This window comes from Platalea leucorodia (genome assembly GCF_965183815.1).
Source record: "Platalea leucorodia genome assembly, chromosome: 6".
Classification (NCBI taxonomy): domain Eukaryota; kingdom Metazoa; phylum Chordata; class Aves; order Pelecaniformes; family Threskiornithidae; genus Platalea; species Platalea leucorodia.
The window spans coordinates 85096795-85123788 of NC_138828.1; the positions used below are offsets into that span (position 1 = coordinate 85096795).

General features: G+C 59.8%; 1 protein-coding gene across 1 annotated transcript; it reads right to left on the reverse strand.

Moving 5' to 3' along the window:
- Window positions 1–2491: 2491 nt before the first annotated feature.
- Window positions 2492–13195, reverse strand: LOC309592301 (homeobox protein EMX1-like; the record flags this gene model as incomplete). Its single annotated transcript, XM_082315539.1, has 3 exons — window positions 2492–2659; window positions 10562–10746; window positions 12829–13195. 3 exons carry the CDS (start codon window positions 13193–13195, stop codon window positions 2492–2494), a joined length of 720 nt encoding a protein of 239 aa, XP_082171665.1.
- Between the last annotated feature and the right edge of the window lie 13799 nt (window positions 13196–26994).

Sequence of the window (26994 nt, forward strand, 5' to 3'; positions counted from 1 at the left end):
TTTTGGCTTGTTGCTCATTTTTCTGCTCTGCACCCCAGAGCGCGGGCAGGTGCCCAGGTCCCGGCAGGATGGGGATCGCCCCGTTCGCTGCCCGGGCCAGCGCTGCGCATCGCTGGGATGCGGGATGGCCCGGCCGATGCCAGACCCTGCCACCCTGGGACGAGCCGTGCTGGGAGATCGCAGGGTTATACCCGTGCCATGCAGCCGAGAGATGTAGGCGTCCCCTCCGCTTCGGTCGGCTCCTCCCGAAGGGCTGGGGCGGAGAGCCGGAGCCGGGGATGCCCTTCAGGAGCGCGGGGGCTGCTGGCGTGTTGCGGCGAGACCCCCGACAGCCTTTGAGCAAAGCTCTTTAGGGTACAAATAAACTCACCCAAAAAGCTGGCCTGGCTCTGAGGGCGATCCCGGTGTTGGGCGTGCAGATGGTGGCGGCTTGAAGTGGTCCCGGTGGTGGTAAATACCCCCAGCCCCGGGTATTGCCCCAGGTTGCTTTAGGAAACATCCAATCCTGGCTTTTTTTTTCCCCCTTTTTTATGGTTTATTTTGCACCCGACAGCCTCAGCGGCCCCTTCTCACGCAATCTCCCGCCGGCACCCGATCTGAATGCACCTTATAACCGCGTTAACGGCAAATCCCGGGGGAGACGGCGGGGCTCGCCCGCCAGCACCGGCACCTCTTCCAGCGGTGCCTGCGCGGGACCCCGGCGCGCGGGCGCACCCCCGCCGCCCCCGTCTCTTTTTAACCTTCTCGATAGCGTTATCGACCGCGACACTTTGTGTAACGCTCCGATCCGTCTGGAATAAAAAGAGTTTAAAGCCTTGGCGGTGTGGTCCCACCTCCGTGCGGCCGTCTGATGTGAGGGACGCTGCGGCTGTCGGGGTTTAAAGGTCTCCTCGCAAAAGATGAGTTTTCTGGGCTGGGTTTGCAGGGGAGAAGCTGCCGGGGATGGGGCTCTTCCCTGCAGCACCAGGGGCTGTGGGGAGGGGGCTTTCCCAACGGCAGGAATTATTATATTGGGGGGGGGTGTGGATATAGAGAATATATAATATTAGATATAATTTGTGTATATGTAATATAGACTATAGATAATAATATAGAATAATAATACAGAATATTATATATATTATCTATAAAATAAAATATCTAATATGTAAATATGTATTATAAAACATGTAATTATTACATATAATATACACTATAAAATACAATATATATACACATTGTATACACATATATGCGTATATATTTTGTGCATGTATATATGTGTATAAGTGTGTATATATGTGTGTATATACGGTTTATCTTATATATAATTACTATACTTGTGCGTATATATTTTTTATATTTTTTTTATACATATATAAAATTATTCTAAGTGTCCTTTCCCCCAAACTCTGTTGAGACGAGGGAAGGACGCCCAACCTTCGTCCCCCGAACCCCCCCAGTCCCTCATGGCTGGGGGGCCCCAGGAGTGCCCGGGGGTCCCATCGCCGGCCCCGGCACCCCAGGGCTCGGGGGTCTCCCGGGGGGGGATATTCCCGGGGGAGCGGGAGGGAAGCAGAGCCCCTCGGAGCCTCTCCCCGTCATTCAATCCCCGGCGCAGGTGTGAAGCTGCTGGCCCCGAAGCCGCCGCATACCTCTCATACCTGCGGCCACCCCGGCGGTGGCCCCGCTCCACTGGGGACCCCCGAGGGAGACCCCCCCCTTCCTCCCGGCCACCCTCATCCCCCCGCGCCCACCACGACGGGGCCACCACGCTCTCCTGGCTCCATCGCTCCCGCGGGAGCCATCCCCCCCCAGTGCCCCCCAGTGCCCCCCAGGCAAGGACACCAGCATCCCTGTGGCCATTCCACCGGCGATGGGAGAGGGGGACGGTCCCCTTGGCCCCCGCCTCCGCAACCAAGACAGGTTTCCAGCGCATTTTGCTTTTTATTACCACGCAGTAACACACACTACAGCTGCTGACTACCTACGACAGGGAACGCACGCACACAGGCACCAAAATAAAAGAATAAATTAAAACAAAACTGTGTAAAAAAAAAAAACAAAAAACAAAAAACCAAACCAAAACAACAGAGAAAAGGAGGGAGGCGAAAAAAAAAAAAGAAAAAGAAAAAGGAAAATGAAAAAGGGGTTGGGTACATTGAGCTTCTAGGTAGGACGTTTTTATTTGATCTCATGGCTGACGGACGGCTTCCAGCGCGGAGGAGGATGCGCGGTCGCGTCCCGGGGCCGCGGGCGCCCTGGCAGCCTCCTCTTCCTCCTCGGCTCGGCGGCGGGAGCTTCCCGAAAAGCACCTCCGAGGGACGCCCCGGCGGCGGGGGGGGACAGGGTGCGGGTCCCCGGTCAGGCCGGGCGCCCCGGAGGAAAGGCAGCGGGCGGCGGCGGTGGCTTCGGCGACGTCCCTAGAGTTCGTTTGGTGATGCCGCCTGTGTCCCCCCTTCCTCCCCCGGGTTCCTCTCCATGGTGGCTGCACCAGGAGCCTGTCCCTGCCTTAGTCGTTGGAGGTGACGTCGATGTCTTCTCCGCTCGACTGCTTGGTGGCGAGGCGCCATCGGTTGATGTGGTGGGAACCTTTCTTCTTCTGATCTGAGTCAGGTCCTTCCTCCTCCAGCTTCTGCCGTTTGTATTTCGTCCGCCTGTTCTGGAACCACACTTTCACCTGGGGGAGAGGGAGAGACGGGCGCTCGCAGGGGGTCCCGGCACAGCCGGCCCCGGCGAGGGATGGTGCTGCAACCAGGCTGTGAACTCAAGTTTTCCTCGGAGACCAGCAAAAAAGAAGTCCCTGTGCCCCAGGAGCGCTCCCATGGCCACCGTGCCCTGCCTCGGTTTCCCCTCTGCCCACGGCAAGGTGGGACGGGGGCGACAAATGTGGGGGGTTGCAGGGTGCGGGGTGCTGCCGCCTCCCAGCTCCGCTTTGCTGCACCCTGCAGCCCTGGAGGAACCCAAGAGGGGTGAAGGACCCTCAATCGCACCCCAGGCACGGGGTCGGCAGGCACGTGGGACCCTCCTTACGGCACCGCAACCCGCTGCCCATCACCCCGGTGTCTGGGCTGCGCCCCGATGGGCACGGCAAGGCCGGAGCAGCTAAACCCAGCTTAACCCCTTTCATTTGGTCGCTGGTGTCAGGATGCCATGGGCACAGCGGCCGTGGCTCCGACGACCACGTGGGACGGCACAGGGAGCCATCCCACAGCTCCAGCGAGGACCTGGGTCCCAGGGCCAGGGCGGCATCGTTAGGCTTGGGCTGGACTGTATAGACCAGGTAGCTCATTACAGATAGCTAATAATTACCATTATAGATCATTAATTTACCACATTTAGGTTTCAGGAAGCCTTTACCACCATGGCGGTGGTCAAACGCTGCGCCAGGAGCCCAGAGAGGCAGCGGGGTCTCCATCCTTGGAGGTAACGCCCTCCTCGCCTGCCCGCGGCCCCCCGCGCCCTGCTCCGACCCCGCACGCCCTCCCTGCCGGCGCCGGGAGCGCGGCCCGTGGCGGGGCTGGACACGGCAGCACGGAGACGGCGGTCGGTTTGGGATGCTGAAAGCACCCATGCAGTCGGTGGTGTGGGATGCTGCGGGCACCCATGTGGCTGGTGATGCAGGATGCTGTGCAGGCAGCAGTGCGGGATGCTGCAGGCAGGGCTGCGGGATGCTGCAGGCAGCAGTGCGGGATGCTGTACAAGGGATGCGGGATGCTGCAGGCAGCGGTGCGGGATGCTGCAGGCAGGGCTGCGGGATGCTGCAGGCAGCGGTGCGGGATGCTGTACAAGGGATGCGGGATGCTGCAGGCAGCGGTGCGGGATGCTGCAGGCAGCGGTGCGGGATGCTGTACAAGGGATGCGGGATGCTGCAGGCAGGGCTGCGGGATGCTGCAGGCAGCAGTGCGGGATGCTGTACAAGGGATGCGGGATGCTGTACAAGGGATGCGGGATGCTGCAGGCAGCGGTGTGGGATGCTGCAGAAGGGATGCGGGATGCTGCAGGCAGGGATGCGGGATGCTGTACAAGGGATGCGGGATGCTGCAGGCAGGGATGCGGGATGCTGTACAAGGGATGCGGGATGCTGTAGGCAGGGATGCGGGATGCTGTACAAGGGATGCGGGATGCTGCAGGCAGGGATGCGGGATGCTGCAGGCAGGGATGTGGGATGCTGTACAAGGGATGCGGGATGCTGCAGGCAGCGGTGTGGGATGCTGCAGAAGGGATGCGGGATGCTGTAGGCAGGGATGCGGGATGCTGTACAAGGGATGCGGGATGCTGCAGGCAGGGATGCGGGATGCTGTACAAGGGATGCGGGATGCTGCAGGCAGCGGTGTGGGATGCTGTACAAGGGATGCGGGATGCTGTAGGCAGGGATGCGGGATGCTGTACAAGGGATGCGGGATGCTGCAGGCAGCGGTGCGGGATGCTGTACAAGGGATGCGGGATGCTGCAGGCAGCGGTGCGGGATGCTGCAGGCAGGGCTGCGGGATGCTGCAGGCAGGGCTGCGGGATGCTGTACAAGGGATGCGGGATGCTGCAGGCAGCGGTGTGGGATGCTGCAGAAGGGATGCGGGATGCTGCAGGCAGGGATGCGGGATGCTGTACAAGGGATGCGGGATGCTGTACAAGGGATGCGGGATGCTGTAGGCAGGGATGCGGGATGCTGTACAAGGGATGCGGGATGCTGCAGGCAGGGATGCGGGATGCTGCAGGCAGGGATGCGGGATGCTGTACAAGGGATGCGGGATGCTGCAGGCAGCGGTGTGGGATGCTGTACAAGGGATGCGGGATGCTGTAGGCAGGGATGCGGGATGCTGTACAAGGGATGCGGGATGCTGCAGGCAGGGATACGGGATGCTGTACAAGGGATGCGGGATGCTGTAGGCAGGGATGCGGGATGCTGCAGACAGGGATGTGGGATGCTGCAGGTGAGATGCTGCAGGCAGGGGTGCGGGATGCTGCAGGCAGGGGTGCGGGATGCTGCAGGCAGCAGTGCGGGATGCTGCCCGGCTTCCCAGGCCCCGCAGGACACTAGGTGCCGCTGCTCGGCCGCCGCTGCCAGCCCGGCACAGGCCAGGCTGAAGCATTTACCCACTTGTAGGTGGTGCGGTGCCCGCAGCCCCTCCAGCACCTCATCCCCGGGACCGTCACCCCCTTGCCCCTTCTCCTTCAGCATTAATTGCAGGCAGCGCTTGCTTCCTGCCCTGGAGCCCCGCGCAGCGCGGCGAAGGCCAGCGTTCACGCCTCGCTGCGCTCCCCAGGTGAGCAAAGCCCTTGCAGGGTGCCGCGCCGCCAGCGCAGTACGAGCCCTTGACTTTAAGGCATCCTTGGTCTATTGAAGCGGCTGCTTTATGGCACCGGTACACATTATAACCCCCCCGCCCTGGACTCAAACCATTTGCTTTCCTAGCTTTGGGGCATCGCTGGAACAATACTGAGCTGGCGCCTTTCATTCAACGACTGCAAAGCACTTTGCAAACTTTAATTAAAGCTCTCAGCCCTCTGGGAGCAGGGACGTTGCCTTATCCCTAAATTATAGAAGGGGAAACTAAGGCATAAAGCAATTAAGATGCTTGAGTGAGGCTCTGTGGAAATCCGGGGTGGGTGTGAAGTGGCTCCCGCATGTGAAGCCTTTCCTCCCCAGCTCGGTTCAGCTCGGAGAAACCCACCGGGGTACGGCCGTCTCCTGCGGGATGAGGCTCCCCTGCGCTTCCCGACTGTCTCGGCTGCGGGAACGGGGATGTTCCCAGGCTGGATGGGCTCCCCGACCCCTCCGATACCGCATCCCTCGCTCCAACAGGCCAGAAGCCACAATGAGAGAAGTGTGAGAACCTCACAGTGGGCACCGGGGGGATAAGCTGCCCCCTACGATGCCTCATCCTGACTCCAAGAGTAATTGGTTTAAACCCCCAAGCTCAGGGGGTTTTATCCCTTCCCAAACCCTCGCCGCATTAACCATTGTCATGCCGGGTGTTTGTGCATCCGACCGCTGCGATGCTCATGGGGTCCCTGCCTGGCCGCTCCCCGGGGCTGGCCCTGCCCTCCAGGGTCACCACCGGCCCCGCGCTCCTGCTGCGGGATGGGGACGGTCCCTGGACGGCTCCTGCATCCCGGTCCTGCCTCTAGCCGCAGCTCCCATCTGCTGCTTTGCCTGTGCCCGTGACGCGCTCCCACCCGTGCAACGCCCTGCGGGCCACCGCGGCCACCGGGAAATCACGCTCTGCTTCAGGGATGCCACCAGCACCCGGGAAAGTGGCTCTGCCCGAAAGGTGACGCTGCCATCACGAAGCTGGGGACAATTTAAATTCGGTGGCTTCATGTGCGGCTCCCCTGGACAACGGCCCTGTGACCCAAACCCTGCTGAAGGCTGAGAGCACGGGGATGGGTCTGGGGGGTGACCGAGAGGGGCCAGCCCCGCCGTCACCTGAGGACACAGTGACACCGCTTGGGCCGTGCTGTCACCCAAAGGCGCTGCCACCTTGAAGGGCAGCAGAGCTCCCCAGGCATCAGCGCTGCACCCTCGCCTACGCCTGCAGTCCCAGCCGGGACTTTTCTTCTAAAAACACCCCAAAACTTTTAAAAGATTGGTTTTGGGGACGGGGGGCCGCCGCCAGTGCCAGGAGGCTCTGCCCCGGCGGAGCGCAGGGTGCCCTGCACACCCGGCTTTGCAGCGCGGCCGCTCTCCGGCCGTATCTGGGTCGCGCATCTTTCTCCTCCCGTGACCCCCCAGCATTCGCTCAGTTATTACCGCTCCCGCCCGAGCACCTGCGATGCCCGGCCGGCCCCGAGCCAGCGGCCGGGGCTGCTGCGCCTCCACCCCTGCACGCACGATAGTGGGGGAGGATGCTGGGATGTACGGTGTCTCCATCATCACCCCAAAGCCAGGAGGGGATACTGGGATGTACGGTGTCTCCGTAATCACCCCAAAGCCGGGAGGGGATGCTGGGATGTACGGTGTCTCCATCATCACCCCAAAGCCGGGAGGGGATGCTGGGATGTACGGTGTCTCCGTAATCACCCCAAAGCCGGGAGGGGATGCTGGGATGTACGGTGTCTCCATCATCACCCCAAAGCCGGGAGGGGATGCTGGGATGTACGGTGTCTCTGTAATCACCCCAAAGCCGGGAGGGGATGCTGGGATGTACGGTGTCTCCGTAATCACCCCAAAGCCGGGAGGGGATGCTGGGACGTAGGGTGTCTCCATCATCACCCCAAAGCCGGGAGGGGATGCTGGGATGTACGGTGTCTCCGTAATCACCCCAAAGCCGGGAGGGGATGCTGGGATGTACGGTGTCTCTGTAATCACCCCAAAGCCGGGAGGGGATGCTGGGATGTACGGTGTCTCTGTAATCACCCCAAAGCCGGGAGGGGATGCTGGGATGTACGGTGTCTCCGTAATCACCCCAAAGCCGGGAGGGGATGCTGGGATGTACGGTGTCTCCATCATCACCCCAAAGCCGGGAGGGGATGCTGGGACGTAGGGTGTCTCCATCATCACCCCAAAGCCGGGAGGGGATGCTGGGACGTAGGGTGTCTCCATCATCACCCCAAAGCCGGGAGGGGATGCTGGGACGTACGGTGTCTCTGTAATCACCCCAAAGCCGGGAGGGGATGCTGGGACGTACGGTGTCTCCGTCATCACCCCAAAGCTGCCGCTGGCAGGAGCCAGGCTGAGGCCTTTGCTTTGGGAAGGTGTTTTGAGACCCCGAGCGGGGTTAGCAGCACGTGCCGCCGGGGATGGAGAGGCTCTGCTGGGAGATCCGTGCTGCCTCATGCAAAATGCACTCAGGGAAGTTATTTCCCAGCCCAGCGCGCTCCCCCAGCGACCTGATGCCACGGGCGATGGGCACAGCGGGGTGACGGCCCATGTCGCCCAGCCCAGCCCAACCACAGCGTGGTACCCCCACCTCCTCCCCGCTCCCCACCTGCCCGGCACAGGCGTCCCACCCCCGGCAGGCCACCCCGCTGCGCCCAGGCTGCCCGGCACCCCCGCGGCACGCCGCCCGCCAGCCTCGTTACGCCGTCCCGCTCACACCCCCGCGTCCCCCCCAAACCCCACGGACGGCTCCCCTTGCACGGGCCACCCCGCACCCCCCGCGGAGCCTCCCTACGCGGACTCCAGCCTCATCCCGCTTCTCGGACGCTTGCGTTTGCTTTGGGACCCTGCGCTGCTGCTGGATTTTCTCCCATTCCCTTTTTTTTGTTGTTGTTCTTGCCTGGGCCTGCCTTATCCCAGACTCACGCAGCTCCTTGGTAGGAGAAAGGATGGGAAGGGGTTAAACAGCTCCACCCTTCCACACCCTATATCCCAAGGCATTTCCCTAGCCGTAGGTACCCAGACCCTGTCCGCCTTCCCCTGGGCTGCCCCAGGCGTTGCTCCCCGGCCGGGGACCCGGAGCAGGCACAGCCCGAAGGGCAAAGCTCCCTTCTCCACTGGGAAAAAAGGCTGGGAACTGGGGCCAGGCACAGCCATAACCGGCAGCCCCTTCTCGGAGCGGCTAAACCCACTCGAAAATAATAAAGCCCACCCGCCCAGGGGCTCGGACGGGGCCGGCTGCCCGCAGCGGGTGGGAACACGCCTGTGCCACCCGGCGTCACGCCGGGGCCGCGTGTCACCGAGGACGGGGGGTGGCTTTCCACGGGAGGTTTGCGTGTGTGTAGGACATGTCACTGGAGATATAATAATAATAATAATAATAATAATAATAATAATAATAATAATAATAATAATAATAATAATAATAATAATAATAATGCCTGCTTTGGCACAGCCACCAGCCAGGCTGGCTCTCCCGCCCTGCCTGTCCCGGTACTTCGATGCCCATCCCCTATCGCACCCCTCTGCACATTGAGGGTTATTTCCCTCCAGCTAATTAAAAAAAGATTTTTTTTTTTAAAAAGAGTATTTTTCTAAAGCCACAAAGCCGAAAGGGAAAAAAAGTCTTCCCTGCCGTCCCGCGGGCCCCCTGCCAACCGCTGCCGGTCCTGAGCCTGATGCCGGCTCTCCAGCTGGAGCCGTGGGGCTGCGGGAAGGACGGGAAGGACGGAGCGGCCCCGGCCCCGCAAACGCCTCTGGCCCTGACCCGCGCTCGCTCCCTGCCCGCAGGGGATGAATTACCCCGCGCCGAGCGGCTGCAGCAGCTTTCCAAAAACATGGCAATAATGTGCTACAAAACATGCTGCAGTGCATAAAAAAAAAAAAAAATAGATATAGATCTATATTGCCTCTTTCCATTTCTAAATCTCCACCCGGATTTAGGGACGGATGCCTCTGCTTTTTCCCCAATAAATTGCATTATCGCATTGAGGCTCGGGGCAATGATGGGAAATCCACGGGACCCGCTGAGCTCCCCTCGGGCATCCCGCAGCTGCCCTGCCCGCCCGGCCACGTCGCTCTTTGTTCCTGCACCTTTGGGGTGGGTTTTTTTTTTCCCTTTAACATCATTTTCAGCCCGGAGAGGTGACAGAAGCGGCAAGGGAAGGCCCCGAGCTGGGGTGCCAGCCGCGGCCGTGCCCTGCGAGCCACAGGGCTGGGGCGCTCGGGATAGCATCGGCGTCGGGACACAAACGGCCTCCGGATTTGTGGCCTCGGTCCGTCCTCCCCAATATCGGCCCCTGCGGCTTCCCGCTGTCCCCGTGACAGGGACATTTTCCTGCTGGTAACTGCCCTCTCGCAGAGATGCTTTGGAGGTTTTGCTTGGCAGAGCCCGGGCAGGGATGAGCCAGGCTGGTACCGGGAACACCCACAGCTCCAGCTTTATTTTCCAATTGAATTAAAGGATAAAAATTAAATTAATTCAGAATGTAGGCCAAACTACCTAGCCAGAATCTGGAGAAAACTTTCTCCATCGACTCAGTTACTGAATATGATGGGAAATAGCGTACCTTCGCCCGGAGCATTTGGGAATAGCCGCTCGCCAGGACAGCGGGCTTGGACAGGCGCAGCGATGCTCAGCCCCGACTCCCCTGTTTTCCCCCAGCACCGTACGCTTTTCTGCTTCCCTTCATCCCTACGGCCCTCCTGGGCCTCATCATTTCTAAATGGCTTCTCTAAAAATCAGAAAGGTGCAGCTGAAACCGATACCCGTCGGCAGGCGCCCATCTCTGCACCCATCCTGACCTGCGGGCGCCGCGGTGCTTGCGTACAACGGCAAAGCAGCACAACTGAAGGGCGTTTTTGCAGCTCTGCGGGGAAGGGTATCAGGCTGCTGCTCCTTTTTTAATGGGATTTTAAAAACCATATATTGCTCTTGGGAAAAACACCCCAAGCAAGCAAGAAATAACACCGGAGAAGCGCTCCGGAGAGCGGCACGACGCGAGACCTGCACCCCCAGCCTCAGGCCCTGCCGGGGACGACCGTAACGACCCAACGCCGCGGCAAAAATAGAACCCCAAACCCACCCTGAGCCACGCGAATCCGCACGGCTCGGCCGCGGTTTCCACGCGGGATTCCTGGATAAACCTAGCCGGGATTTTTGCAAAGCGCAGCCCCAGCCCTGCACGGGGCCGGCGCCGTCTCTGCCGCCCGATGCCGAGCTGCTCCCGCGGACGGACGGACGGACGGCGGGACTGACGGTACCTGGGTCTCAGAGAGGCTGAGGCTGCTGGCCAGCTGCTTGCGCTCGGCGCCCACCACGTAGTGGTTCTTCTCGAAGGCCCGCTCCAGCCGCAGGAGCTGCGACGGCGAGAAGGCGGTGCGGATGCGCTTGGGTTTCCGAGCGAAGGGGCCGTGGAGGAGCAGGCTCTCCTGGGACACCTCGCTCCCTGCGGACAGAGAACGGCGTCAGGGTCCCGCGCCGGCACCCCCAGCCCGGCAGCGTCCCCTCTGCGGGATGCTGGGGAGACCAGGGAGGACGGAGACGGGGGTCCTGGGGGGCCCTGGGTGCCTTCCCCGCCCCAAGCTGGCAGCATTCATCCCCCCCAGCACCGCGGTGCTGTGGCCGTGCTCCCGCCCCGGCTGCCTGCGGTCCCACGGTGGGGCTGGACACGGGGGCAACAGGAGGGGAGGGGAGAGGAGAGAGAAAGAGAGGGAGAAGGGGGAGGCAGAGAAAAAACAGAGAGGAAGAGAGGAAAAGAAGATAAAAAGGAGGAGAAAGAGAGAAAAAGAAGATTAAAAAGAGAGAGAAAAAAAGAAGCTGAGAGAGAACAAGAAGCTAAAAAAGAGGAAAGCGAGAGAACAAGAAGATAAAAAAGATGAGAGAGAGAGAAAAAGAAGATTAAAAAGAGGGGAAAGAGAGACAGCCTAAGACAATCACGGGGCAGAAAAGAGACAGAAAGGGAGAAGTGAGAAAGAAAGAAAAAGAAAAAGCAGACAGAAAGACAGACAAGGAAAAAGAAGAGTGAAAGGGAGTAGGAAAGAGAGAAGGAAAGTGGGAGAGCAAGAAAGAAAAAGAAAGAAAAATATAAAAAGAAAGAGGGAGAGAGAGAACAAGAGAGAGAAAAAGAGAGAAAGAAGGAAAGAAGAGAGAAAGAAAAGGTAGAAAGGAACGAAAGAAAGCAAGAACTGAAGAAGGAAAAGGCAAGGGAGCAAGCCGGCAAGCGGGCACCGGCGGGAAGGGCAGGCGGAGGGGCAGGGAGCGGGCCGGAGCGGGGACCCCCGGAGCCGGGACCCCCGGAGCCGGGACCCCCGGGCCGCTGCGGGGCCGGGGCGTCCGGTCGGGGCGGCGGGGGCCGGGCCGGAGCCCCAGGCGCTGCCGGCAGCGGCCGCAACCCCCGGCGGAGCCGCCGGAGCCCGGAGGCGGGCGAGGGGTTGGTGCCGAGCAGATAGCCCCCATCGGGGCTCCTCCGGCCGGCCCGGCCCGGCCCCCGGCACCCCCGGCATCGCGGCGGGGACGGGGACGGGAGAGGAGAGGAGAGGAGAGGAGAGGAGAGGAGAGGAGAGGAGAGGAGAGGAGAGGAGAGGAGAGGAGAGGAGAGGAGAGGAGAGGAGAGGAGAGGAGAGGAGAGGAGAGGAGAGGAGAGGAGAGGAGAGGAGAGGAGAAAGGGACAGGACACAGACAGGGAAAAGAAAAGAGAGGGAAATAAGAAAAGGAGAGATAGAAAAGGAGAGAAAGAGAAGAAAGATAAAGGAGAGAGAGTCAGAAAAAGAGAAGAAAGAAAGAACAAAAAGAAAATAAATAAATAAATAAAGGACAAAAAGAAAATAAAGAACAGAAAGAAAGATAAGAAAGAAAGAAAGAAAGAAAAGAAAGAAAGAAAAGAAAGAAAGAAAAGAAAGAAAGAAAAGAAAGAAAGAAAAGAAAGAGAAAGAAAGGAAAGAGAGAGAGAAAGAAAGAAAAGAGAGAGAGAAAGAAAGAAAAGAGAGAGAGAAAGAGAGGAAGGAAAGAGAGAAAAGAAAGAAAGAAAGAAAGAAAAGAAGGAAGGAAAAGAGAGGAAAGCGATAAAATCAAAATCTCGCTGTGCAGCCGCGATCCGCCGCAATCCTTCCCTTCGTTCCCGAGCAGGAGAAACCCAAACCCCGGCTCCGCCGGCCGCGGGGCCGCGCAGGGAGGCGGCGGGGCCGGTCCCGGCCCCGGGAGCCCCGCGGTGCCCGGCCCGGCCCCGGGCGTGCAGAGGCGCCGAGCCCCGGTGTGCAGAGGCGCCGAGCCCCGGGCGTGCCCATGCACGGGGCCCCCGGTGTGCCAGTGCACGGGGCCCCGGTGTGCCCGTGCACGGGGCCCCGGGCGTGCAGAGGCGCTCGGCCCCGCCGGGCGGACGCCCGCAGCACCGGCTGTGCCCGCAGGCACCGCAGCAACAGGTTTTTGCCTCCGGCTCCGTCTCCCCCGGCCTCCCCGGTTAACGGGCCCGCAGCCCGCCCGCCCCCCGCGCCCCTCCGCGCCCCGGCGGCCGGCCGCGCCCGCAGCTCACCTTGGAAGCGATGCCCGAAGAAGCGGTTCCGTAGCACCCAGGGGTAGAAGTTGAGCGGGTCCCGGTGCTGGGGCCCGAAGAAGGAATGGGGGTGCGGTAAGGCCGAACCCCCCAGCTGGTGGGGCCCGACGGGCAGCGCCGGGTGCCCCACGGCCTCGGGGAAGACGAGCTCGGCGCTGCCGTAGAGGGCCCGGCCGGCGGCGGCGGCGCCCTGGAAGCCGGGGGCGAAGGCGGCGGCGTCGGCGGCGGCGGCGGGGCCGGGGTAGGCGAGGGCGGCGGGGCGCGGGGGCTCCTCGGGGCTGAGGTGGGTGTCTTTGCCCACCAGGGACTCGATGGTGAAGCAGCGCTTCGCAGACGGCTGGAACATGGTTTGAGCCGGGAGGGGAGGGACGGGGGGGGGCCCGGAGCGGGGCTGTTCCTCCGGTGTGTGTGTGTGTGTGTGTGTGCGTGTGCAAGAAACCTCCCCCCGGGCCGCGCGCACACACGCGCGCACCCACGCGCACACACCCGCCCGCCCCGCCGCCCACCCGCGGGCGCCCACGCACCCGCAAGCCCCGGGCAGCCGGTACAAATACGGCCGGTACCTGGCGGGGCGCGGAGGAGGGGGGCGGCCTCACCTGCTCGGGCCGGGGCAGGCAGGGCGGGCAGGGCGGGCAGGGCGGGCAGGGGGAGGCAGAGAGCGCCCGAAAAACTGGACTGGAGCCGCTCCCGCAGGCGCGCCGCGAAGTTCTGGGAGAGAGGCCCCGGCTGCGGGGTGGGTTTTTCCTTCTTCTTCAGAAAAAAAATTAAAAATTCTTTTTAAAAAATCCTCTTTTTTTTTCTTTTTTCTTTTTTTTCTTTTTTCCTTTTTATTCTTTTTTCTTTTTTCCTTTCTCTTTTTTCTGCTTTTTCTTATTTTTATTTTCTTTTTTCTTTTTCCTTTTTCTTCTTTTTCTTTTCTTTTTTCCCTTCTTTTTCTTTTTCTTCTTCTTTTTCTTCTCTTTCTTCTTTTTTCCTTTTTCTTTTTCTTTTTTCCTTCTCTCCCTTCTTTTCCTTTTTTTCCTTTCTTTCCTTCTTTTCCTTCTTTTCCCTGTTTTCCTCTTTTTCCTTCTTTTCCTTCTTTTTAAATAAAAAAAAAAAAAAAATAGATACCCGCAGCGGCCGTTTGTAACTCGGCGGCTCGGGGAGCTGCCGGCCGGGTGGGAGGGAGGGAGGGAGGGAGGGGAGGTGAAGCCCTCCCCCGCGCCCCACCGCGGCTCCCCGCCTCCCGCGCAAGCTCCGCTCCCCTCCGCGTACCCCCCCCCCCCCAAAGGCAGGACCTTCCCCCGGACAAAAGCCCGCTCTTCCCACGGGTCCGATCCTGCGCTGCGAATAAAAATAAATAAATAAATAACCCCCCAAACAGCCCAATAACTCGCGATTTCGGCTGGTTTTCCGCGGCGCGGGGGGATGCGCGGGGCGCGCAGCCCCTGCGCGGGCCGGTCCCGAGTTCACTCCGCAGTTTGGCTCTGCTCTGAGTTTTGCCGGCCCGCGGAGGCGGGGGCCAGCCCTCCCCTCCCGCACAAAGGGGGTTGAAAGTCTATTTTCCACTTGGCTGGGTTGAAATACCCCGCGCAGGCACCCGCGGATCCTTCCCCCCGCGGAGGGGAGAGCGCTGCTGCGCGCCCGCGGGTTTTCCGCGGAGACGCTCCCGCAAGAGGCTGCGGGGGGGGGGTGTGTAAAAAAATACATGGAACCCCACGGAAATGAAAGGCTAAAAATGGAGCGAGCGCGTCGCCAAAGCGCCTTTATTTTTATTTTTATTTCTGAAAGAGAGAGAGGAAAAAAATAATCTAGGTTTTAAATATATATTTAGATTAAAAAATGGAAATAAAGAAGCGGGGTTGGGTCAGCCGGCGGGCGGAGAGGGCACCGGAGCGCGGAGTGGGGAAGGGGAAGGGGAAGGGGAAGGGGAAGGGGAAGAGGAAAAGAAGGGAAGGGAAGAGGAAAAGAAGGGAAGGGAAGGGAAGGGAAGGGAAGGGAAGGGAAGGGAAGGGAAGGGAAGGGAAGGGGAATGCGGGGACAGCGCTGGGCTCAGATGCAGGAGCTGTTCCTGGCTCCAGACCATTTGTGGAATTTAATTTAAATCAATATAATTTAATTCAATTTAATTTTTTTTTTTAATTTTTTCTCTGGCTGGTTTCTTCCCCCCCCGGCCGGGCCGGGGGTCGGCGAGGCGGGGGTGCGGACCCTCGGCCCCGCTCTCCCGCAGCCGCCCGTTGGGCCCGGGCGATGGCAGAGCCGTGGGCCGCGGAGCGCTGCGCGGGGCCGGGATTTCGTTTCGTGCGGATCTCGCCGGCTTTCAGCATCTTCTGCGAGGGGAAAAAGAAAAAGCCGGCCGGGTGCTGGCTGCTCACCGCGGGAATCCCCGCCGGCAGCATCTCCCCTCCGCGCCCTGTCTCCGCAGGAACATTTTTTTGGGGGGAGTTGCTTTGGTTTGGGGGATAAATCACCCTCTTGGGAAATTATAAACCTTGAAGCTGATTTTTTTTTCCCTGTTCGCCCCGGTGGTTTTCAGTCCCAGCTCGGTGTCCAGGCGAGGCTCCCTGGATGCTCTGGAGGGAGCTGGGAAGCTGCTGCACTGAAACCAGGAGAGAAACCCAAATTTATCTTTACGTTTCTTTCCCCCCTGCCGCTCCCAGGCCTGCTCCCACCTCCAGGACAATTCAGGCAGGATCTTTATCCCCCCGGGAATAAAACACAGACCCCCCGGGCGGGTGCCTTGCTCCGGCCCCCGGTGTCCCCGGCTTATTGAGAGGAAAACTTTAGTCCCTGCATCCCCGGGAGGAGGTGATGCGGGCGCAGCCTGCCTTCCCGCTGGATTTCTGGCCAGGAGGAGCTCTGGGTGGAGGAGAAAGACATTTTCTTTTTTAACGAAAGAGCCGCAGAGCGTGCCAGCGCAACGGAGGGACGCGGCCGGCAGCGGCGGTGGGCAGGCAGGGCTGGGCAGGGGGGTGCTGCACCGGGATTAGGAGGTGCTGGAGGGGGAAAGGGGGGTCTGATGCCTGCTAAAATACAACAGTGAGGATTTTCCAAGGAGCAAACGAAAGAGGGATGAAGGAGAGGGAGAGGGGGACAGGACAGGCACCTAAAACTGGCCTTGGCATTGGGGGCGGAGGGTCAGCTCCGGGGATGCTTGGGGATGGACAGACGGACAGCGCGTCCGTCCCCATCCGTCTGCATCCCCCAGCCCTGCCCGGCGCTCGCCTGCCTGGACTCAAATCCCTGCCTGCACCCCTCCTTCCCTCCCTGCGCCGCAGCCCCGGCAGGAGCAGGCAGGCTTTGCCGGGGCCGGATCCGGCGCGCTGCCGGCAGCTGCAGTCCGGTCCCCCCGTCCTGTTAATCTGTAACGCATCGGCCTCCAGCATCAAAGGGCAGAATGTGGAAAATCAGGCCCCGGGCCCCGGAGCGTGGCCACGGGCGCAGCTTGCCGGGATGTTAAAAGTTGACCAGACTTCAAAGTGCGGGATCATTTCCTCCTCACCTCTCCCACCTGCTCGTCCCATGGGCACAGCTCCTCGCCCTGCCCCGAGTTCTTCTCGGCATCCTTCAAGTGCGACCCCGGAGTGAGGAAGGGAGGAATGGGGCTGGAGTTTGGGCTGGGGGGATGAGAAGGTCTGGAGCCTGCCTGTCCCGGGCTGCTCCCCCTTCCCTGCGTCATTGGCTTTTATTTTTTTTTATTTCGCTTGCTTCAGGGATATTCTGGGTTGGAATAAGCTGTCCCTGCACAACCCGGTGGGCTTCAGCAGGTTATTCGTCTCGCCTCCCTCAGTTTCCCTTTTTTAAGGTGGTTTTGTCAACTGGTCCGTCGATGGTGGCTGGCTGGCTGGCTGGATGGATGGCTGGCTGGCTGGCTGGCTGGCTGGCTGGCTGGAGATAACATGGGAATGGTGGGGATGGTGGTAGATATCTACATTGGCACGGATGGATGGGAGATAGCTCTAGTCTATGGAGTCAGGCTGATATTGAGAGCGGATCCCACCATTGAGCTCGGGAATGGGAAGCCACCCAGATCACATAGCTACGGGCTGGAAGAGCTGAGTCCAGCAAGGGACGATGCTGCTGGGTCCTCCCCCACCTACGCAATGGTCCCACTGGCTTTTCCATGGGTGCTGCAGCCACCCTCGCCTCTCCAGCATGGCCTGACTGGTACAGAAACCCTGCACAGATGTGGGCTCTGGTGTGATGGGTCCTGGTAGGCTTCTGACATACTCAGAGGTGGGAGATCTTGAAGGCTATTCGGCGTGGACACAGCTATGGCTTCGGTGGTGGCAGCCACATGTCATGAACAGGAATTTTGCACTTGCAAAGCAGACAGGATTTTGCACCCAGCTCCTTGTAGCCATTGAAACCCGCAGCTCCTGAAAGGATCATCTCCAAGCCTTGAAACATCTCGAGATGATCGTGCAGGTGCCCATAGCCCTGATAAAGCCTTTCAGAAAGCTGCGGCACCCTTGGCCACTGGTGGCAATGCCCGTCCCAGTGCTGAGGCTGCGCCCGCACCCAGGACAGAGATTGCTCCGGCCGTTCCTGCTCGGCGAGGTGGTACCCCAGGACCGCAGTTCGGGGAAGCTGTTGCGACTCATGAGTTGAAAGTGATGCGCAGAGGTTGGGAGCTTGGGGACCTTTCTCCTAACCTTGTGCCTGACCTTGGGGACCCCATGTCCCCTGTTTGCCCATGAGCTGAGTGGGGCAATGAGCCGGTTCACCCACGCTGGGGCCCACGGAGGGCAGCAGCATTGAAACATGGGAGTTTTGGGCAGCACCTGCATCTCCTGCTTGTGACATGACTTGTCGGAGCAGCGCTGATGCTGCAGGCACCAGCACCACGCACGGCTCCGCGGGTGGCATCACCTCCTTGGGGACCTGCTGGGGTGACAGGCATCAGGGGACAGAGCTGTGGGGGTCCCCGAGCCCTTCTCCGTAGCGAGAGGTGCAATCCGGCCGTCTCCAGGTGCTGGGAGCAAACCCAAAATGCTGACCCTGGTTTGTCATCCTGGTCCCTGGGGTGGCAGCAGCGGTGGGCGCGTGGCATCGCTGTGCCCCGGCCGGGAGCAGATCTCTCCCTCATCCCTGAGCCCACCCACCTCAGGATGCCATGGCCAGGAGCTCCGTGCTTTAGCACTGTGATTCCTGGGGATGTTTTTGGGGGGTTTATACCACTGGCAGCATGAAGAAGAGCTCAGCCAAGGAGTTTGGGCTCAGCCAGCCCTCCCCACTGGTTTTGGGGGTGAAGACTGGTCTCCTAGCTAATGTCCCACCGCAGACCTCCTCCCAGGGCTATAGGATGTCTCCCTTAGAAATGCTTTTCCATGCACGGCAGGGTCATCGTTGCAGCAAAAATGTCTTTCTCCAAGAGCTCGGGAAATTTCGACACAGGGAATTACGCCTCCAGCCCCAGGGAGGGTTTGGGTGCTCCCTCGGATGGCACCGGAGCGTGACCCCGACGTCGGACCCCCCCGGGCTCATGCTGGCTTTGCTCCAGCAGCTGAGAAAGCGAGATCCCCTGCAAGATTGCACCGTGTCAGGGGCAAAGGAACCACGGGGAGAGGGGCTGTCCCCGCTCGGATGCTTGGAGAGTCGCCCCGAAGCCCTGCGGGGACCACGCCGTGTTATGTGAGGGGAGATCAGAGGACTTGGCTCCCGCTCACCTCCGCAACGTACCATTAAAAGGCATCAAGACGGTGTATCAGCCGCTTACATATGTTGCTTATAGACGCCAAACTTATTAACACAATAAAACTGCTGCTAAGAAGCTTTCCTGCCTCCTTTCCCGCGCGGAGAGCATCAGTGTTGGAAGCACCTAGCCGCCTCGTATGGAAACACCCAGGGTTGCTTTTCATATGGCACCCAGGAAAATAAATACGTGAATCAGGCAGGGTCCCCCTTCCAGCGTTTCCAGACCTCGGCTGTGAGGGCAGGGAGTTGGGGACACCTCAAAGCAGGGGGGTTTAAAGCCGGTCCTGGGGTGAAGCGGGTCCGGGGAGGCGGCACACCTCGGGGGGATGCGGGGGCGCGCGGGGTGCTGCTGGGTGGGCTGGGTGCTGGCGGTCTCCTCCGATGCACAATGCTCCCAATCACTGCATCTTCCTCCCACTTTGCTTTGGAAGTGGTCGGAGGGGGACCCTGCCTGATTCACATATTTATTTTCCTGGGTGCCATATGAAAAGCAACCCCGGGTGTTTCCATACGAGGCGGCTAGGTGCTTCCAACACTGACATCCTCCAGGAGAAAAATAGGCAGGAAAGCTTCTTAGCAGCAGTTTTATTGTGTTAATAAGTTTGGCGTCTATAAGCAACATATGTAAATGACTGATATACTGTCTTGATGCCATTTAACATTATGTTGCGGAGGTGAGCGGGAGCCAAGTCTGCAGCATTTCAACTAATATGCGAGGAGCTGCCAATTCTGGTGGGTTTTTTCCTTCCTTTTTTCCCCCCTTTTTTTAAATTTGAACAAGTTAGCAATCTGCCCGCGCCAAAATAATGACTCGGACCCTTCCATCTCCATTGCCGTTTTTTGGAAAACGGGTAAATATTGTGTTCATTTAGCCCTGGCGGCAGCTCGAGTCCCTGGTGCTGGGATGGAAAATCCCGGCTCGCCGGGTATCCCGGTCCCCATCCCTGCGGATGGGGAGAGGGGCCAGTGAGGAACGAGCAGAGCGGCTGCCAAACACAGCCATGGCTGTTGGTAGCAGAGGTGCCAATGTCTCCGGCTTCCCCCTTCCCCGGCGAGGGGGAAAAAAAAAGACAAGGGAAAAAAAAAAATTAAATATAAAATGCCGTGAGTTTCTCCCTCTCGCAAGTAATTTTCAGTTAATTTATGTTGAATCAATGGTTCCTTGCAGTCATATGGATGGCAGGCTCCCAGCCATTATTAGTGTAAACAGATTTGTGAGCAGTATATTTAGCTGTTCCATATTGCTTTTAGGAAATGTGCACATTTCAATGGCGTATACTTAGAGAGGGCCATACCCTGCCACCGCTCTGCAGGTGGGGACGGTGCCGTGCGGAGGCGCCCGCGCTCCCGGCCTCCTCTTCCTCGCCCGAGAGGAAGCCCTGAGCCGCTTCGGGGGGGTTTGGTTACCCTTGGAGGCAGCGGGGACCATCCGCTCCTGTACGTCCCACCTGTATTTCATCTGCCAAAAAACCCTGCAGAACTGGGGGGCTGCTGGTGGGGATGGTCGGGCTGGGGCCACGCTCCCTGCGGGCCGCAGAGGCCGCATCCAGCTCCCGAGCGTGGAGACGGAGGGGTTTGCAGCAGGGGAGGTCCCTTGGGGTGGGTGCCCAGCATCGTTTTGCTGCTCCAGGGCACCCACCTATTCCCTGGAGCCCTGGGCAGTCTCACCAGCCTACAAGTGGCATGAGCTGAGCCAGTGCTCAAGCACCATTGAGGGTGAATCCCCACGGGCTCGGCCACCTGTGCTGGTGGTGGGCACCCACCCAGGGACTGTGCCGGGATGCAGGTGGCACGTCCACCCCAGGACCACGCGGGGATGCAGGTGGCACATCCACCCAGGGACCACGCGGGGATGCAGGTGGCACATCCACCCAGGGACCGTGCTGGGATGCAGGTGGCACATCCACCCAGGGACCACGCGGGGATGCCAGTGGCACATCCACCCAGGGACCACGCGGGGATGCCGGTGGCACATCCACCCCGGGGCCACACCGGGATGCCGGTGACACATCCATCCAGGGACCGTGCAGGGATGCCGGTGGCACATCCACCCAAGGACCGTGCTGGGATGCCGGTGGCACGTCCTCCAGCCACACCGTGGGTACGGGGCACAGCGGCCACATCCCTGCCATGCAGGGAGGGATCTGGACCCCCCTCCGCCGCCTGAGCGACTGATTTAAGAAAGTTGTTGTGCTGGGGAGAAGCGCCAATCTCAAGAGGTTTAGGGCCAAAATGTAAAATGCACTAAAAAAGAAATCCTCAGATTTCAACAGAACGGGTGTAAAATCCCAGCCAGCGGCGCTGTGAGGAGCCCTCCAAGTCCCGCGGCACACCTTGCCCGCCGCCAAAATAACGCAGAAACGCCGAATCCTGAACCCGCTGCCGATTCACACGTGCCGGGACAGCATGAAATGTGGGTGCATCCCCCTCGGCCAAGGAACCGGGGCAGGATATGGCCCTGGGGGCTTTTGCTATTTTAATTTTTCCTGCCTGCTTGCCTGCATGCCTGAAAATAGCTGCTGCGAGCGGGCTGGCACGGGCGGCGCGGAGCATCGCCAGCCTCCAGCGGCACGGCGGTGAAAGGATTTGGGCAACGTCTCACCATGGCTACCCGGGCCAGGCAGAAGTATGCCGGCTCCGGGGGGAGGGTGCCGGCCCCTTTCATGGAGGAGAAAGCCGCGACATCAGGGCTCTGTTGTTGGATGTCACCGTCTCCCTCCCGCCAGTGTGAAAAATCAATTAGGAAGAATTAGCGACGTGTCAACGGGCGTTGCGCGGGGAGAATTACAGGCCCCGTCCTGCACACCGCTACGCGGTTCACCCAGGAGAAGGTGGCAGTGTGTCACCGCTCCCTCGGCCGTCCCCACCACCCCAGCACCATTACAACCCCAAACCCATGATGCGCAAGCATCCGAATCCGGCCCTGGGTCCCGATTTCCAGACCGGGCGCTCGGCTCTGCCCTGGGAGCCGCACGCTGCCCCGGTGCTTCCTGCCTCAGTTTCCCCGTCCCTGGGATGGGGCTGGGCTGGACCGCAGCCCCTGAGCCCCGCAGCATCGCTGGCTGGAGGTGGTGAATCTTTTTCCCCCCTTGGAGCCCATCCCCGTGGCCCCGGGACTGGAAGCGGTTCAGCGGGAGCGTAACTCGCACCGTGTTGCCGCTTTTCTCTTCCCTCCTCTTTCTGTGTGTGTGTGTGTATATATATAAATAAGAAGGGAAAAAAAAAATCCCAAACTCTGATTAAAATCCCTTTTTTTATTCACCTGCCCATCTTTCCTCTGTCTCCGTCTCCCATTCTATCCAAACTCATAATTAATCGCTCAAGGCAAAAGTAATGAATGTTAATTGGCCATCTGTACAAAGACTAATTAAAATCTACCATGCTGGGGATTAAAACATACCTATAGCAACTGCCTGAATTGAGAATGAGACAGAGGAGAGATTGAGAAAACAGCTGAAAGGCTTGTGCAAAACGCAATCTCACTTAGGTGTGAGATGAGTTGTAACTCGGAGATCTGAGATGCTTTATTATTAAATTAAAAAAAAAAAAAAAAAAAAAAGAGGGGGTGGGGAAGAAACTTCTGAGCTGAGCCGGGAGATGGTTCAATGGGAAGAAAGGCCGCGGGAGATTTCAAAGGCGGAGGGACACCCTTCGGACCCCAACATTTCGGGTTTGGTTTGGATGAGGATAATAGCCGCCCTCTCCCCTCCCCGCCGGGAGAAAATATTTTGTGGTGTTTTCAGCTTTTTAGGGTTTCTGGATGTGAAGAAACCACACCAGGCACTGGGAAGCTGCTGGGCCGGAGTGGGGAAAGAAGCATCCCCCGAATTTGAAGAGTTAGGGCTGGAGTGCGCGGCCCGATGGAGGGCATCGCCGCCGGCCGGGCGTCCGGCGGCGCGGTCTGCATCCCGCTCTGCCCCGCAGCCGCCTCGCGCCCGCGGCCGCCCTGCTCCGCTCCCGGCCCCTTCTTTGTCCTAAATCCTCGGCTTTTCAGGTCGGCCGCCTCTTTGTTGCAGGGAGGGTTTAGGAGTTGGAGGAATAGCGCAAAACGAATAAGCCAGCGCTAATTATTCCACGGGGCTGCTCCTTCTCCTCGCCGCAGCCCCGACGAGCCCCCGCTCCCCACGCGGAGCCTGGATCCGTCCCACCCGGCCGAGGTGTCCCCTCCAGCGCCGGTGTCGCGGCTGGAGGGGGCAGGGGGTGCCCGGGGGTGCAGGGCAGCCGGGGGGATGCTGGCCGGAGGCTGGCAGGGAGGCTGGACCCTCTCTCCAAATGGGGTTCCCCCGGGCTCAGGGCAGCTCTGGCACATGCAAAATGCCATTTTTTTAGTAAAAAAAAAAAAAAAGAAATAAGTGCTTTTCCTCCAGCCAAAGCTGGGGGTGGCTTTCTGCTAGAAATCACCAACCTGCGGCTCCACCACCTCGTGTCCCCGAGCAGCTCCAGGCCAGGGCTGTCCCCATCCATCCCACGTGCCAGCTCCGATGCCACCAAACAACCCATTTTTTAATCCCGGGCCCCCAGTGTTTCCTTGCGGGAGCAGCCGACCGCATCCCCGTACCCCTGCCATGCCGGGGACCACCACCACTGCAGAGCATCCTTCCCGGGGGCTTTTTGGGGTTCCCGGCGGGGGGTGATGGGGAGGCCGGGCGTCCCCCTGCCCCCCGAGTGCGCTGATACTTCGCAGCCTCGCTGGAAGCACCCGGGTTCGGCTCTGCTCTTGTTTTCTCAGATTCGGCTGTGTTTACTCCCAACACGAGTGACCGCTGTGGCCCTATTACGGGAGCGGCTGACAGCTCGGCTGACAAGTGTGCTCGCGGCAGGAATGTGAATGTGGCTCCCGGCCTCGCCGCGGTGCCTCGGCGGCAGCTTTGCCGATGGTGGCACGGGCAGGGTGAGGCCACGCTGCCGGCTGGGTGATGTGAGATCCCTAAGGAAGGAGCCGCTCTGGGTTTCCCATGGGATCCCACGTGGGATGGGGTGCTGCGAGTGAGGGGTGCAGCACGACTTGCTCGTCCTTTCTGGTCTAAAGCCCAGTGCTGAGCACCTGCCAGAGTCCCCCAGCGTCCTAATGGGAAGGACCAGGATCCGCCGGGATTATTCAGTGCTTGGGGAAGGGCTGAGCCGTCGGCACAGGAGGGTTTCAAGGCCGGGTGGAGGATGGTGGGCAGCAGAGGTGGCGCAGGATGGGACGTGGAGGAGGAGGAGGATGGATGCACTGAGCTGACCCAGGGGAGCCACGGGAGCAGCTCAGCCACAGCCTGCCTCTGGCTCGGCACTCGATATTCGGGGAAGGACGCTCGAAATGCAGCCGGCTGCATCCCGCGTGGACCGGTGGCAAACGGGACAAAGTCTGGCTTTGGGTGCTGCATAAAAAAACAGGGAAAAACCTCCTATTTCTGGCAGCTCTTTCCGACCAGGGTGGAGGTGGCTGTTGGTCTGCAGGGCCCGGTTCGACCATCGGTGGATTTGGTGGGTGCAGGGCAGCGCCAGGAACGATGGCAAAGCCAGGGATCCAACACTGATCCCAGCTTAGTGCCCAGCCCAGCAAGTCCAGCTGCTCTGCCCGTGGCGGATAAAGGTGGTTTAATTAATCACAGATCATTTCTGCAATGTCCCCCCATTAACCTCCATAGCAGACTAAATAATAACTCATTAAAGGCATTTGAAGCTCGCAGGAACAGGACAGTTTACCAGCAAACCCGCTGCTCTTTGGCTCTAAACTGGGTTAATCTGTCATCTCTCCTTGCTGGACCAACGGGGCCCTTGTTACACATTAAATGGCTGCTCCAGGGGACACGGCCAGCCTGGAGCTGGTCCTTCTCCTTCCTTAACGCTAAGGCCACCAAAACCAGGGGACAGCATAGAGGGGAGAAGAATAAAAGCAGATCAGCAGGCTGAGAGCGAGGAGAGCAAAGAGTTACAGGCAGGAGAACGCGCGAGCAAGCGTTCAGTCTCGGGGAGAAAAGTCGGTGAGAACCGTGCCAGCTCAGCAGAAAGATGTTTGTTGTTCTAACCCTCTGGGGCTCGGTGAACATCCACCAAATCCCCGCCACGGCCCCGAGAAGACCCTGCAAAGCTCCTGGCTTGTTGCAGAGAGAGGTGGGAGGCTTTGGGATGGCTGGTTGTGTGTCTAGGAGGCACCTGAACCTGATGGGGGAACCCCCCATCCCAGGCATCCCCCATATTAAGTTCATGCCACGCACATGGCATGGGTGTCTCCAAGGGCATCTCAGGGGTCTCTGCACACAGGACGGGGGTCCCTGGGTGGGAAGCGTGGGCACCACCAGACCTTTCCCCTCTCCCCAGGAGCACCTTTGCTGGAGGAACAGCTCATTTACCTTTGGCCTCGTGTCCGGAGGCGGCTGCTTGTTTGGGCACGCGGCGTCCTGGCTGAAAGGCCCGTGCTCAGCATTTCTGGCTACTGGATGGGAAAATAAAGGTCTTCTTCTCCCCTCTGCTGAGAAAACTTTAATAAGAGGCAGAGGAGCCTGGCTGCAGCCTATCACCCCGCTGAGCCGAGGGCAGCCCAGGTCAGCGGCCGAGATTTGGGAGGTCGTTGGGTGCGCACCAGTTTTAATTTGGGAGGCTTTGGGGGGGATTTAGCAGGCTCGCCCTTGCCGCCGTCCCGGGGACTTGGTCACACAGGCAGAAACAAAATCCCAGCAGCAACTTTGCCTTCTTTCATAACCCAGTTCCCCACATTTCACCACAGGCACAAAGGGCACAGTGTCTCCCCTGGCATGGGGAGGGGGCTGGGGAGGGTCCCAGGGACCTGGGGCCGGTCGCTTGGATGGTGTCACCCCTAAGCATCACACAGACGCTTCCCTTCCTGCCCCAAAATGCTATCGATGCCATCGCAGGGGCTTTCTGTAGCGCTTTGATAGGGATCTCACACGGGGAGGCATCTGCACAGCTCACGCTCCAGCCTTGTCTCCCCCCATTTACCAGGGCTCAGGGGCACATCACACCTTCACCACCATCCATCCGTTACAGAAACCGCTGCAGCCGGGAAGGGCCCAGCACTGGCACCATGTCCATCCCGCTGCTTTGCCCCTAGCAGCGAGTAAAATGCTTTTCTTGTAAGTAGGTGAGCTCAGAGCAAAGGGGGGGACATGGGGGGACAGGCTGTCCCATGGGAGCCCTTGCAGCCACACACTGGGAGAGTGGGGCTGGACAGCCCGTCCTGGGGCTGCCACGACCCCCAGCACTTTGCTCCAGGGATGGGATGGGATGGGAAGAAAAAAGCAAAGGGGAAAAAAAAAGGGAAAAAGGGGTAAAATGCCCTGCGCAGTATTTCGCTGGAGGAGGCAGGGTGGGAAGGCAGGCTGGCGGGGGCTGGCGGGGAGGCAGACCCGCTTGCGGGGACCCCTCGTGCTGGGCAGGATTTGGGGCTTGACGAGGCCCAGTTTACCCCTGTCAGGGAGAACAGAGCCCGTGGCCCCTACCTGGGATGGAGGAGGTGATGGCTCCTTTCAGGGTGACTCCCTTCAGCCGCAAGGTTCATCCAGCCCGTGGGAGAGCACTGCCCGAATATCGGGCTCCCCGAGGGCCGGGCATGTCAGCCCCATCGGATACGCTTTGCCAGGTGAGCTGGGAGCTCCTGTCTCTGAAATTAGGAGAGGTCAAAACTTCTTTTTTTTAATACCCCTTTTTCTCCCAGTTGAGCCTCTGGCATGGTCCCATGGCTCCAGGACATGGAGCCTTAATTAAAAAAAGAAAAAATCAGTCGTCGCAGGGACCTGTGATGAGATGGTGCAGAGGCGGGAGGGGAGCCTGAGCCTGCACCCCGCTCCATCCCCACCCAGCAGCCCCTTGCTCTTCCAGAGGCACCCATGCTCTCACCCTCCGGACTCCCGGCTCTGGCTGCTGTCCGTTACCCGGTCTCGGTACGCCCTCAGCTGGTCACAGAAAATGCTAGAAAAGGGAAGAAAAATATTTCCTCTCGTTTTGCCATTGCATCTCACAGCACCCATGGGTGCACAGATGTCAGCTGGACCCACGGGGGATGGGAGTCGGGCCCGCTCCCTGGGCGGGGGATGCTGGTACCCAGGGGATGCCCTGAAAACATCACTGGCACTTCTCCTTGGCCAGGGAATGCTGGCACCCAGGGGATGCCTGTACCTGGGGGATGCTGGCACCCAGGGGATGCTGGTACCCAGGGGATGCCAGTACCTGGGGGATGCTGGTACCCAAGGAATGCTGGCACCCAGGGCGATGCTGGTACCCAGGGGATGCTGGTACCCAGGGGATGCTGGTACCCAGGGCGATGCTGGTACCCAGGGGATGTTGGTACCCAGGGCGATGCTGGCACCCAGGGCGATGCTGGTACCCAGGGGATGCTGGTACCCAGGCAATGCCCTAAAAGCATCACGGCATTTCTTCTTGGCCAGGGGATGCTGGTACCCAGGGGATGCTGGTACCTGGGGGATGCTGGCACCCGGGGGATGCTGGTACCCAGGGGATGCCAGT